General features: G+C 39.6%; 1 protein-coding gene across 6 annotated transcripts in view; it reads left to right on the top strand.

Annotated features, from left to right (window-relative positions):
- atp8a1 (ATPase phospholipid transporting 8A1) overlaps window positions 1-11,660 on the top strand; it is a 91,496-nt gene extending 79,836 nt beyond the window's left edge. For 4 of the 6 annotated variants that reach the window (XM_088430886.1, XM_088430887.1, XM_088430890.1 and 1 more), the window contains 4 exons: window positions 3,436-3,524; window positions 3,723-3,815; window positions 5,922-6,013; window positions 8,292-11,660. In XM_088430886.1, the coding sequence (XP_088287012.1) occupies window positions 3,436-3,524; window positions 3,723-3,815; window positions 5,922-6,013; window positions 8,292-8,389 (372 nt within the window). In that variant the 3' untranslated portion in view covers window positions 8,390-11,660. Of the gene's footprint in view, window positions 1-3,435; window positions 3,525-3,722; window positions 3,816-5,921; window positions 6,014-6,965; window positions 7,260-8,291 lie in introns of all 6 variants that reach the window. The other 2 variants (XR_015867564.1, XM_088430888.1) reach the window with 2 other exon arrangements.
- Window positions 11,661-14,030: the final 2,370 nt, after the last annotated feature.

Raw genomic sequence — 14,030 nt, forward strand, 5'->3', positions numbered from 1 at the left:
GAGGATGGACGAGTTGAGCAAGAAGCTCTTTGTTTGCTTTCGCTGCTGGAGCTCTTCTGAGACCTTATTGGCAGATTTGTCTGCGCTGGTGTTGTTGTAGGGGCTGGCCCGTGTCGATGAGGCTGTCAGTGCTGTGTTGAAAAAGAAGAAGGAACTTTGTTTTCACTCTTCTTTTAGGTCACTGTTATTTGCTGTCTCTTCATCATCACAGGCGTTGAAATTAATGGTGCAGAAGCCATTAAACGTTGCTTGAAGCCACTGTTGTTCGCCACAGTTTGCATTCCCATTAATCCATTTTGACAGACTGGTGTAAGAGGAAATACATAAAAGAAAAACATGAAAATGAAAAAAAACACTTATAATGAGCAACTGTTAAAAGCTACCAAACCTAAGGTAGAAAAAAATGGTTCCTTGGTCTACGCAACTACTTGCTGCTTTGGCCTGAAAAACCTGGGCAAGAACATTTTCTTCTAACAATCCACACCAGTCAGTCAGTTTATTAGTTTGTCCTGAAAGTACAGCCCCCCTTCTGTCCCACAGGACCCCCTTCGCCCCATGTAGCCCCCGAGGGCCTCCCCTGATTTAGGCGTCACTCAGGCTCGCTGAAGACAAATGTTTGGTGTTGCTTTGTTTGCATTCTTTCAAGGTTTATTTAGGTAAACTGGTCTTGTTGATTTTGTTCTCCCCCCCTGGACCCATAAAAAAGATGTTATATGTTGCCATAACATCAATATATACAAGTTTTTTGTTTTTTTTTCTCAAGAAAGGTATAATTGAAGAGAAATACAAACACCTTATGCAACCTTTTGACAATTGTTTCATGGACCCCAAAAATGGACCTGCAACCTATTTAGAGCTCCTCTCCTTATTTTGGAACACCTGATTTAATCTAATGATTTATTTTTCAAACTTTTCATAGCCTGACACGATAAGTTACTTATCACCTCTGGATTTATTTTTCAAAAGACTCACCGGACAGCTTAAACGGCGTCATTAAATTGTGACAAAGACTGGATGAACGTGAAAATAATTAAAGCAACTTACAAGAAAAACAGACAAAATTTCCACCCGTTTTGTCTGTAATTTCGCCATCTAATTTGGGTCCCCTCGCCTTGTTACATGGTCGTGTGGCTGAGCCGCACAGAAAAGCTCCATTCATCTGTATCTGCCACAGGCGGGAGGGAAGACATTTCTTGATTTCCTGTCATTTGGAGTTTCCTCCAGGCGCCGTGTTTTTGTCACGCATCAAAGTCAATTTGCGGCTAATGGCCGGCAGATTAGTTCATTTGAGCCAAATGTGCCGCTTTGATACTTTTGACACTGATGATGATGTCGCGTGTGTGTGCGTTTGTCTGTATGTGTGCATGCTGGGGGCCCTCGTGTGTGTCACGTTACAGGAAGGACACAGCTGAGGGGCGCCCCGGCAGTTTGAACAAGTGGCACATCACAATGCGAGGAGCGCAGAGTTGTGCACTTTGACACGCAATGACAGAACTTTTCAATGCAAACGGCCCAAAGTAAACACTGTCTTGCACAGAGAGCTGAAAGATACATGCCCCCCCCAAACCCTATACATAGCCCTCTTCCCCCCCCAAAAAATACCTCCCGAAACTCCCGAATCTCTTCAATCACTTGTGGATTTTAAATGAAAACACCACAGACGCTCAGTCTAGAGAGTCATGATAAGTCAGTCAGACATGATAAGTGAGGAATATAGGTGAGAAAACCTTTGAAGATTATTGACTTTAAGTTGAATTCATAAATATAAAATATGAGTAGCAATTCTGTGTTATGTCGACGGAGCATGGGACAGACACTAATACTGAAGTAATTCCATGACTGCAGCTCTTGATTTCATTCACTAAGGGAGCCCCTTAAAGGCACACCTCAACAATCAAATGTATTACTGCACGGTGTCAAACGTATGGCCTACGGCCCAGTTCATGCCCACAAGGTGCTTTAATGCAGCATACAAAATTATTTCACAAACCGTTAAAAAAATGAATAGGCCCGAAACCATTAGTCCGCTGTTTTTAATACTGTAATACGCCGGCGTGTGTTAAATGATTCACTCAGTTGTGGTTCTGTCTGATCACGTCTTATATTTGTGGCTGCACTGTATTTGTGGCTTTCATCCTATTTACACTTACATACAAAAATTGCTTTATTTTTTTTAATGTGCTTATTTTAATTTATGCAACAAAACCTCAATATAAAAATATCCACCTTAAAGCCTTGCCAGAACCATGTTCGCCCCACTGTTTGTATAGTGGTGCGATGGTGGCAACGGAGAAACATTTTCCATACAACACTGAATAATATAGGTATGGAATCATTAAAAAAAAAAAGTGACAAAAATCAAGTAATGTGCAAGGTAGAAAAGGCATACAAGAAAAAAAACAGTATGCAAAGACCGTCTCGACATTTGGCTCCGTTTCTTGTCTTGGTGCACCACCGGCTAATGCTACATGTGTGCTTAAAAACACTTCCTGATTTAGTCGTTAGCAGGCTATCATTAAAGACAATATTAGCATACGTATGTAGCTTTCAAAGAATGCCTGGGCCGTATTGTCCGAGAAACAATCTATACTTCCTCGGTTTTAAGTGTACAGTAAGTGGCAGTCAAGCACAAAACGTGCCCAGTCTGCTTGTCAAGAAGAAGACAAAACAAGAAGAACAGGAATATTGTTTTAGCATCATTTGTAAGTGACTTTAATATAAGTATAACATTATGTATGTGTGAACTAAATAGTAGTTAGTGTCTGTTGACCTTAAATGTAATCGCTAGCACACTAATGCTCATTAAAATGGCTAACCGGTTCGCATAGACCAATTTTGATGGTAAAAAATTCATGGGTGTAAAAGATAATAAACACAAAGTTGTAACCACTCTCCTCAACTCATAGTCAGCCTTAGTTGATTTTTTTTTAAGTGCGGAGGAGCAATTACACACATTTTCAACGGAATAATCAATAGGATAAATGATTTGAAAAAGGATTCATTAGTGACGGAATGTGCTTTTCTGCAAAAAGAGAGCAGATTCCAGCCGGCTGCTGAATGATGGGCTTGCACGGAGCGTGTCATTAAAAAAGCCTCTCGGATTCAGGTGAACGAGACACCTCAATCTCTCACAGGTACTTCCTCCACCTGGGAGGCCCGAGGGGGCTGCGTGAGTCCAGACAAAAGCATGGTATCATTTAGTCACGCTGGATTAGGACTGTTATTTGGCTCCAACTCCTCTCAGCGTTTCCACAACACAACTGTTTGTTTTGTCATGTATGCTCCTCAATAAGAGCCGCTGAAGAGGATGATGAAGGTTAGCTGTTATCAGGTGTTGTTTCCTTCTAAGAGCTCTTTCTCTTATCTGATGGCCTTTTAAGCTCTGTATTGTCTTACACTCACCTGTGTGTGCGCGTGTGTGTGTGTGTGTGTCAGGCGGAGATGATGTTCTCTTCGGGGGTCTTCTGGACGGGCCTGGTCTTCATCCCCATCACCTCACTAGTCTTTGACGTGGCCTACAAAGTGTGAGTCTCCTCTCGGGCTCTCTCATCTCTACACTTAAGGAAATTCCTCCTGAATCTCATCCTATCACCACTTTCATGTTTGGGCTTCCATGAAAATTCAATGTTTTTCTCCTAGTCAGCATCTGGGCTAAATTAAACTCTCATCATTGTGATTCTTGCGCGTGTGCGTGCACGCGTGTCCATGTTGTCTGGTTACAGGGTGAAGAAAGTGTTTTTCAAGACACTGGTGGATGAGGTGCAGGAGCTGGAAGCGTTATCCAAAGATCCCGGAGCTGTAGTGCACGGGAAAAGGTATGCAACCACTCACCTTGACATCTTTTTACTGGGCGGCTTAACTTGAACTTAACTTAAACTTAACCTGTGTCTCTACACACATTGTTATGCTTTTTGGGGGTTTCTCTAGATACTAAGTTCTCTTTTTCAACAAAAATAAAGTATTTCCTTTTATCTTTTGTTGTATGTACTATTAATGTGGCAGGTGATATGCAGTGAATATATGGCTTCACCTTAATAATCTACTGCAAAATTTGTAAAGAATAACTAAAAGTAACAACTATGCAATACTTTCTACTAACCTATTAACTAACCGTTTGCTGGAAATGCTGATTAATCACTTTTATAATAAACCTTTGGCTGTTTAATTACTTTTGTGATAGAAGAATCTACAGTAAGATAGAAGAATAGATAGGAGAATCGACAGTAAGTATTTATTACATTTTAAACATTCGCAGCAGAACAAATAAACATTTTAATTAACCAATGAAATAACAGTTAACAGCTAAGCACACTTGTAGCATTTTTTCCACAATGGAAGAAATCTAACATTTTTATCAGCTCGATGGGGTTCAAGTCTGGAGATTGTGGCTTTATGTTCTGTATATCTCTGAAAACATCATATTTTTCACGTTTGAGTTCCTATTCAGGCTTTTTTTTTTTCCCCGCTGGCAGTTTACCACTTACCTTAAGTAAAGTTTCTTGAATAGTTTGATTTTCAATTTTAATAAAAGGGAATGATTGTGTCATCACTCTCAATGTCATTACTGCCTTTTTCTTTGGATGTTGCAAAGTTATTGATCATTCAAAATTCTTTCAATATTCATAAAAAGTCGAACTAGCAACTCCTTATAATCTCTACGTCATACATCTCCAAAACTAAAGCTGAAGCAGTAGTTATAACACCCTTTTCATGCGAAACGATTATTTTTTTCTTTTTTAATTGAGCATAATTTTTAAAACATAATAGATAAATTCAAAAATAAACTTAAAGTAGGTTGAAGTTAAAAAAATAACTATCAAAGCCCTCATTCTCCCAAGTTGAAGACCATGTGTTGCATATACACTCACAGGACAGTAGTTTATAATAATAATAACAGTGTTTACATTATTCATGTTGTCATTGAATTGAATATGGTTTATAAATCAAAATCATAGTATTAAGTTCAATGTTTTAAATTACATTAAATTATATTAGTGTTAACCTAAAAAAAACACTTTCTAAGTGTGTTAAAACACACAAATCAAACAATCAAGAAAATAACAATCATAAAACACAAATCTAAAATGCAATTTGAGCAAAAACGTGCATGAAAAAAAGTAAATGAAGGCCTTTTTTAGTGCCGTAAAAATAAGACTTGATCATAAGCACATGAAAAGCCTCTTTTTTTTCAAGTGAAAAAGGAAACACTCAGCTCAAGAATGATTGAGTTGTGCAAGCTGTCCCTGTTCCAAAGCAATCAGTAGAATCCAGTAGAACTCTTCAAACTGCACTTAAATCCAGGGCTTTGATTGCTCTTTAATCCACCTCTTTTGACTGTAATATCAGCAATCATGTCATTGAAAATGCTGATTGGCATCATGTGCATTGCTGTGATCCAATGGCAGTGTATTGGAGCGGTAGTGGGGGTGGGGGGCGGTGGTTGGGGGGGGGGGGGGGGCGCAGCTGTCTGAGCTGCGAGGCCTGCAGCGCCCATTAGCATGAAGCAGATCCGTGTGAGATCTCCCGCTGGCTGAAAGTGATCCCTCGGCCTGGCCGCTGTCCCAGACCCGCACACACACACACACACACACACACACACATGCACAAACATGTGTAACACAGAGAGTTAAAAAAAAAAAGGAAAAAAAGTCCAAGTATGAGCAGCCAAACATTTGTTAGCTTTACATGAATTCCTTTCCCCGCTTTCCTGCTGCTTCACATATTTCGCACACTTTGTGTCTCGGCCACTTTGTTTCCCTACGTGGAGCCGGAGCCAGCAGGTAGAGGTGCTTGATGAATGCCTTGTTAAATGGGCCTGTGGATCTCAGCATGCGCATAACACACTGGCTGACTGTGTGCGCTTGTGTGTGTCCGTTTCTGTCTGTGTGTGTGTGTGTGTGTGTGCGTCTCTCTATGTGTAGCTTGACGGAGAGGGCCCAGCTCCTGAAAAATGTCTTCAAGAAGAGCACTGTGAGTCTGTACCGCTCCGAGTCCATGCAGCAGAACCTGCTACGTGAGTTACTCAACATCCTTGTCTTTTTTTTTTTTTTGTATCGTCTTGCTTTCTCATGGGAGCACCTTCCCATACCGGCTTTTTTTTCCCCCTTTTTGGGGGGGAGACAGACCCCCCACAAAATGAGCCATGTGTTCCCACTGCTCTTTTTGTGTGTGGTGTACTCCAGATGACCAACACAGCACAAAACACATAACAATATATCCATCCACAATGCTCATAACCAGATGTCAGTCGTAGTACCAAGACTGACCTGTGAGGGGCAGAAATGTGCCAAAAGGAATACATATTAACAGTATTTGAGTCGCTCACCAAAAAGGCTTCAGCTACTAATGACACTTACTTGACCACGCCTCTTGAAGGCACACATCCAACACTTGAAAAGTACAGTTTACATTTTATCTTGCTGTGATTTTCAAAGGCATCTTGCTTTTAGCACAAAAACCAAGCAAATATATGAAAACTGGCTCAAATGTTCTGCATTACAAATAGTTTAGTTTAGTTCTGCCTAACAGCATCACAAAGCAGCAGCACTTGTGAGACTTTGTGGCGGTTACATGCAAGGTGCACTTTTTTTTTTTTTTTTTTAAATGAGCCGCAATGCAACTTTTTAAAGTAAAACGATGTAAACATCCATTTTCGTGCCTGTGATTATCCTCAAATTTTTGGGTTAAAATTTGCAGAGTTCCGCTGTAAATAAAACAGTCAAGATTTCAATTCATCCCCAAAATTATCGCCTTAACTTTGGCCGCTCTAATAATAAATTGTATTGTACAAAAACGGGCATTTAAAACCCAATGATCAACTTTCCTTACTGTACAACACCATTTATATTTAAACACGTAACAAAAAGTAAGATAGCATTACTTTGGTAGTCATCGGGTTTGATTTTCTTTCTTTCTTTGTTGCCTTGTGTCCTTTGTGTGATCATTTTTTTCTGTTTGTCTCATAGGTGGGGATGAGACACATGTGGTGTGATTGTTTTGCTTAGTCAAACCTCACCTTTTTAAACCCTGTGCCTTCATAGCTCGTCAATAGACAAATAGTCGTTCCTCTTTCCATCTTTTTTCTCTGCTTATTTTCCCTTCCTTCTCGTGTGCCTGCTGTGTCCTCAATTAGTAAGAGCGCCGTAATTTGTGATATGACAAAATGTTGCGTTGTTATTCCCCTTCCACAACAATGCACTCGCCACAGCGCGCTCCTTTGAGTTGGCCCGCAGGTACTGAGCAGCTCATTTGACGTGAAGGTGAGACTGTAGAAAACCTTAGTTTCGGTAACTCTTAGCCTGCTGGGTTTTTTTTTTTTTCGCTTTGATGCCTTTAAAACATTGTTTAAAAAAGTCTAGGTAGTGTTTATCATATTAAAAAAAGTGACTTAATTATTCATGATTTGTCCCCAAAAAAATCAACATGTCAAACCAGTCCTCACAAAGAAATATTTATAAATAATTATTTATTTATTTATATATAAAGCATATTTTGGGATACAGTGGAGATCTGTTCACAAAAGATAATTATTAATAAATACTTGTCCACAAAAAATAATCAAGATAAAGGTGTCAGACCTTTTCTCAAAAAGAAATAATTATAAGTATTTGACCACAGAAAAATATTCAACTTTTTTTAAATCATGGTAGCTAACTTGACAGGTAACGAGCAGTCGCACATAAGTCGGGTCGAACCATTCTAGTTTCGGTGTGACTCTGTCTTTTTAAAATAACGATATTGAATAACCCACTGACCACATTTGTTTTATGAACTGATATTTTCCTCAAACATATAATTAACTCAATAATAATTTTTGGCATGTTTGTTTTATTTAAAATCTCGAGTACCCGCTGGAGTTCCTTCAGGGACCCCCATTTGATAACCATTGACTTACTTGACATTTGAGGTGGGAATGCTAAATCTAAGCCATTGTTTGCTTAGCATTAGCCGCGGCTCGTCTCAACATCTGTGCAAATTGTTCCAGAGTGAAAAACTAAAAATGACGTTTTCACGTGAACTAAAATTGTTACTAGGTACATTTCAACCTATTTTGTTCCTGCACTCCCTCAGCTACTTGCAAATAGCTTCTTGTTAGCTTCATAGTGAGCGGCTAGAGCGTAGTCTACTCTGAAAAAGTTCTTTCTCGAGTCACTTTTAGCACGTGTCAAATTTAAACAATTTAGCTTTCTCTGTGTACTCCAGATGATTAATGAGTATTCATTTCATTGACTTTATTTTGGTCATTTTTGTTCCTTTGATGTTTTCATGATCCATTCGATTGTGTTTGGCAGACGGCTACGCCTTTTCCCAAGACGAGAACGGAGTGGTGTCACAATCGGAGGTGATCCGAGCGTACGACACCACCAAGCAGAGGAGCAGAGAGTGGTGAGCCGCGGCCGTTCCAAAACCGGAAGAGCTCTTCCCGCTTTCTCCTTTTGGGGAATTTCGTGGACTCTTACCATGACCGCGGACAGACGAGAATGGAATCGTATATTCTTTTGCGAAAAGGAACAAACGAATTGTGTTCTATTGACCGAGCACGGTTCTTTTTTGTTTTGCGAACCTGCGCAAAGCGTCTCCTCTCTTCATTTAACGGGGGGAAAAAAACGGTTAGTAGCGCTAAACCAAAACGAGTAAAATCATCGCAGCCAATTAAAACTCTTGGTTGTGAAGTTTAACAATCCTCGGAGCCAAGATTCGACGCGGCGCCCGATTGCCAAAGAGCAGTCGTAAACAATCTTCCAAGTACTCGTGAATTCGGAAAAAGTGAGCATCGATTTCCTTTGAAAATTCCTTTCTTTTTCTTTCAATGCACTAAAGATAACGTGTGGTGTGTCAAAGCCTTACATTTGCATCATGCCTTCACAAAACCAATCCTTTTTAGTTCTTCACGTAATGTAGACACTGTGCCTGTTTTTAGTTTGTGGCCTAGTCGGGTTTCCACTTTTTTTGACCCCCCCCCTCCCCTTGATGGACGACAGCATTCCACGCGTCACAATCACAAAGGTGCCTACGTTTCCATCCCGGAGGAAGGAGCTTGCGTCAGATAGCTATCGAGGCACGCGTATAGAGAGAAAAAAAAAAAAACCGACAAAAAAATACCGTATCTATAGATAATCCTGACAGTGGCGATCGTGTTTCCCTGACAACGGAGATTTGAACCCTTCCGACATAAGTGCCATTAGCTTCAAAGAGAGAGAAATATTACCCAGGAAACTCCGCGCCAGTATCAAAACAAACTCGTCTCTATAGTTATTCTTTTGTGGATTTGTATTTTTATATTTGGAGATGTACACGTTTTGCATCGACTGGCTTTGTAAAACCGATGGTCTGCAACTTTTTGTCCGCCGCCGGGGACGGAGCGAATGAGGACACCGAGCTTTCTTAAATGTCTCGTTCTCGTAACCTTCATGTTGTTACTGCTTGATTTATTTATAATTGGATTAATACTTCATGTCTGTGCGATGGCTTTCTTCTCCCTATGGGAGATCCGACTTCTGACTGTGGGTGTGTTTGCGTCGGGTTGATGCCTGCATGCGCACGTGGTGTGTGTGTGTGTGTGTGTGAGGCTACGTGTTACCTACTGTGTTAACTCCTGTGTGCGTTGCATGTCTGTCTTCTTACGCAGGAATATTAAAGCCTCATTGAAAAAAAGGCAAGTTTTTTTTAGTTTTTTTAGTGAAAAAATCGTTTTCAGAAAACTATCGTTTGAGAGGAAGAGCCCCTTTTAAACTACTTTTTTTCTCCAAGAAAAAAACTGGTCGTATATTCACAGGAAAATTAATACTTAATACTAAATTAATACTTATTTGTAATCATGCGGAAAATTGTAATGTGTCAGAAAAGCATTTTCAGAAAATTAATTAAAGAAATAGGAAAGAAATTAAGAAAATGTTATTAATTTGTGAGACAAAATTGGGAGCGTTTTAAAAAGGCAGTTGTGAAGTCGGAACGTTATGTGAAAACAGTCCTAAGGTCACAGGCATATTTTCCAAAATTATTCCTTCTTAAAATTCCCTTGTTGTCTATATACAGTACTTTCTTTCAAAACTATGCAAAAATAGCCATATTCTCATGTGACAAAAATCTGGCCGTATTTATATTGCTTTATTTCCCAAAAATTCCGATATTAGCTTTTTTTCTTCATTATCTTCCGGCTGCCGTAAATTTTTCATCGGAATCGTGATTCCAGTCGGTTAAGATTTGCGTGTGAGCCCCATTAAATGAAGGATTAATAAATAAAGGATTTCCCTTTTGTAATATTTTTGATTTTCATTTCAGTGTGGCCCTAATACTTCTTCGTAGACCTCCTTGTAAGATTGGGACTACTTTTAACCTGATGTGTTTAACTCATTAAATCCCAAAGACATATTTTTATGTTTTTTTTTTTTTCTGTCGAAGAGACAATCTATCCCAGGTACTTATTTATATATTTTTGACATTTTTTTTCTGAACTGTTTTCCTGAAGGAGTGGCAGCTACCAAATGAATCAAGTTGGTAAATGTTTATCAATTACTTTAATTAATCATTACTCTCCTATGTAATTGATTACTTTAGTACTTATGACCTAAAGTACTTGACACTAAACAGTCAATTTAGGTACTAACATACTGAAGTAGTAATGCAGAGGTGTCAAACTTAAGGCCTGGGGGCCAGATCTGGACCCCCACATCAATTTATATGGCCCGCAAAATATTGATTTGACTTCAAGTTTCTGGCTAAAGGACCGAACTTGCACGTTGTCTTCAGAAAAACAAAAAAATGTGTGTTCCTGATCTGTCTTGAACAGTTTTTGCCAGCTTCTGATTTCCAAATTCGGTGTGTGACAAACACCCTTATTCCGGCCCTCGGACAGGATCGATAACTACAATGTGGCCCATGATATAAATGAGTTTAACACCCCTGTATTGAAGTAATAGATAACTTTAAGACCCTCCCTAAAAAAGACAAAACCGGAAAAAAATACATATTCATTAAATAAAAAAATCTGGATTGAATGTCTGTCTTTCTGACTTAAAGAGAAACGTAAAAATGTTTCTTTGGGATTGAACTAGTTAAGTATAAACGTTTGTTTGTTTCTATATAAATGTGTGCGCGTGTTGACGCTAGCATATACGTGGTCCACGTGCACGAGCTTAGCTTTAGCTCCGAAATCCTCTTGTGTGCTGATGCATGGCCCCCCGTGTGTGGGATCGTCTGCGTGTTTTGTCGAGTTTCGCGAGTTTCCCACGCTCAACTGGCTTCGACGGGAGATGTCGCACATTGCACTCTTGATGTAACTTTTTTTTTTTTCCCCCGTCGCGGTTATTGTCCCGTTTTGGGTTTAACGATGTTTGCGACTCACTTCACCGGAAACGCTTGAATTGCTATGAAGTTGTCAAACGTACTCTGAATGTGGACGTTGTTTGCGATGTTTGTCATTTTTGTTTTGTTTTTTGCTCATCTAAGTTGTGCGCTGCATGAATGGGTAACAAAATTGTACTACTTCACTTTACAAAATGGAAAAAAAAAAAAGACTTGATTTTTATTTTTTATTTGTTGTCATTTTGGAGTTTTTGATTTTTGTGCATGTCGGGACTGCAAATGTATAAGTGTTGTCTTTTACGGTCCGCGGAGGACGATTGAAATAAACTTTACATTCATGGAGGAAAAAATGCTAACTCTGCTATTTGTTTCTTTTTTGTTTGTTTTTTTGCAATTACATCAGTGTGCTTCGATGGTGACAGACAGGATATTCAGGACTAAACAGGAAAAGGCGGACGATGTATACGGACAACACCAAATATTTCCGTTACAGCGATAAACATGGATATGATGTTTCAAAGTTCTTCTCAATTCTCAAGTCTTGCTCAGTGATTTTAGATTTTTTACTTTGCTAACCCGTTTTTTGTTTTTTTGCTCCATATGGTCATGTCGGGTTAGGGTTAGTCCTTAATCAGTATTTTGTACAATCCTTTGATCTTAACGTCAGTCATTTCACATCAAAAGGACATCATTGAAAGAAGACACTAGGGAGCTGAAATTTCACCCAAATTTCAACATACCACACCCACTTCACTCTACCAGGAGTTGGTCATTTCTTGCATAAAATATTAAATGATGTGAATGAAAATGAATACTGCAGAAGGGTTACGATGTATTTAGGTTAGACATTTTGTTTTATATATTGCGACTGGAGTGAGGAAGTATTTCTCTATCAAAGGCTATTTAAATTTTTGTTGACATGCTGGTGAATTTTGTGGCACCAGTCCTGGAACCTTTCTGACACATTTTGCATGTGTCGTCCTGCCGTCAAATAGGAAAGGTTCTAGCTCCTAAAACTACAATAATGGATGGCGGTCGGCTTTTTTGTTTGTTTGTTTTTTTTACCCAGTTGGCTGGGTTATAGATTACCAACCATATTTCTTGTCAAATAACTATTTGATTCATGTCAGTAGTGGCATTATCAGTTTATGGAATGCACATATGTATAATGTATATATGTGTCATGTCATGTTGCTGTTACGCCAGCGAAAAGTCTTGATTTTAATTTCCCAACGGTGTAATTGTTACCAATACTTTTGCCCGCAGGTTAAGTCCTCCAACCAAAAACGGAGTCATCGGGTTTAGAAGAAAAGTTCACGAGAAACATGAATTTTGCAAGAAAAGCATAACATGATACAGAAGGCCAAAGTGGCAAGTATAAACAAGATCTGACAAACGCCGATGATAGAGGTCGTCATAGCACGACGTGCCGAAGGAAGACGGCGCTGAATGTCGTCTCGGTTTCACAGTCTGATAAACCAGCGCCACACAGGAGTCTTTTTTTTTTTTGCGCCAAGATCCAGTCGATACCTGTCGATGCAACCTTAGCCGCTTCCACTCAAGGAGCCGTGGCGCTTTTGACGCCGCGGGCCGCGCCACGCTCGTTGAGCAATGACAATGACGAATCTGAGAGCCGCATTCCTGTCGTGAAGTCACACAGGTAGGGAGCCTTCCACGTTCTTGTGTGGGTGACGGATCCATTCGGGTCATCAAAAGTTTATCTTAAGGGAAATATCAATACTAGGGGGAGACTTGCCCCTAATGTCAAGATATCAGTTATGGATATTTGATAACCTTTATTTTTTCTCCAGAGTCACCCATGCTAAGTATCAACTAGTACTTTTGATACGCAAAATTTACCTCCCAAAATAATGACTGACCTGTTTATTTCAACATAGCATTTTTCTTACAATTCCATGAAATTAATGGCATTTTTCTATACTTATTTGTAATTCCTCTAAGATTACTCCAAGGGAGCAGCTGACAATTGCATGGATTGCCTTCGCAAGTACCCATACCTCCAGGTATCAGTATACCAATACTTCTTGTCAATACTTGTCCGTCACTGGTATCTTATTTTTGAAAAGCAGTTTCACAATGTACAAATTGGAAGAATATAAATGATTGCCAATAATGACATTTTAAGGGAAATGCTACCTTGGAATAGATAGGCCACTGTTGAAGAGTGTTTAGCACGACAGTTTAGAGTCAGAGTTCAATTCCAGCTCACTCCAGCCGCCCTGTGTGGCGTTTGCATGTTCTTGCCGTGCCCACTGGCACTCCAGCTTCCTCTTGCGTTCCAAGAACATGCATTGCAGATTATCAGATACTCGATAAGTTGTCCTTAGATGTGATTAGGTGCATGAATGGAGGTTGTTCCTTGTGTGCCCCGCATTGGCTGACAAACCATTTTAGCTGGGATAGGCACCAGTGACCCAGGTGAGGATAAGGAGGTACAGAAAATGGACGGACGGATGGATCTCTTGTTTTGGTGGGGCAATTTTGTGTATCAAAACTACTACTGATAACGGTGACTACTAGAGAATTCAATACTTGTTCTGGTCGCGGCCTGAAAAAAAAATCATCTCTAGTAAGTGGTTTAGTATGCCTTTTTTATTGACGTGCCTTTCCTCATGTTTAGGTAGTGTGAGATGATTTGCGTAGTGCCATATTTTGCGGAAACAGAACCACTGCATTTTAAGTTCTGTAAGTGAGGTGACCATCAT

This window comes from Hippichthys cyanospilos, chromosome 13 (assembly GCF_059441005.1).
Source record: "Hippichthys cyanospilos isolate Australia breed blue-spotted pipefish chromosome 13, RoL_Hcya_1.0, whole genome shotgun sequence".
Lineage (NCBI taxonomy): Eukaryota > Metazoa > Chordata > Actinopteri > Syngnathiformes > Syngnathidae > Hippichthys > Hippichthys cyanospilos.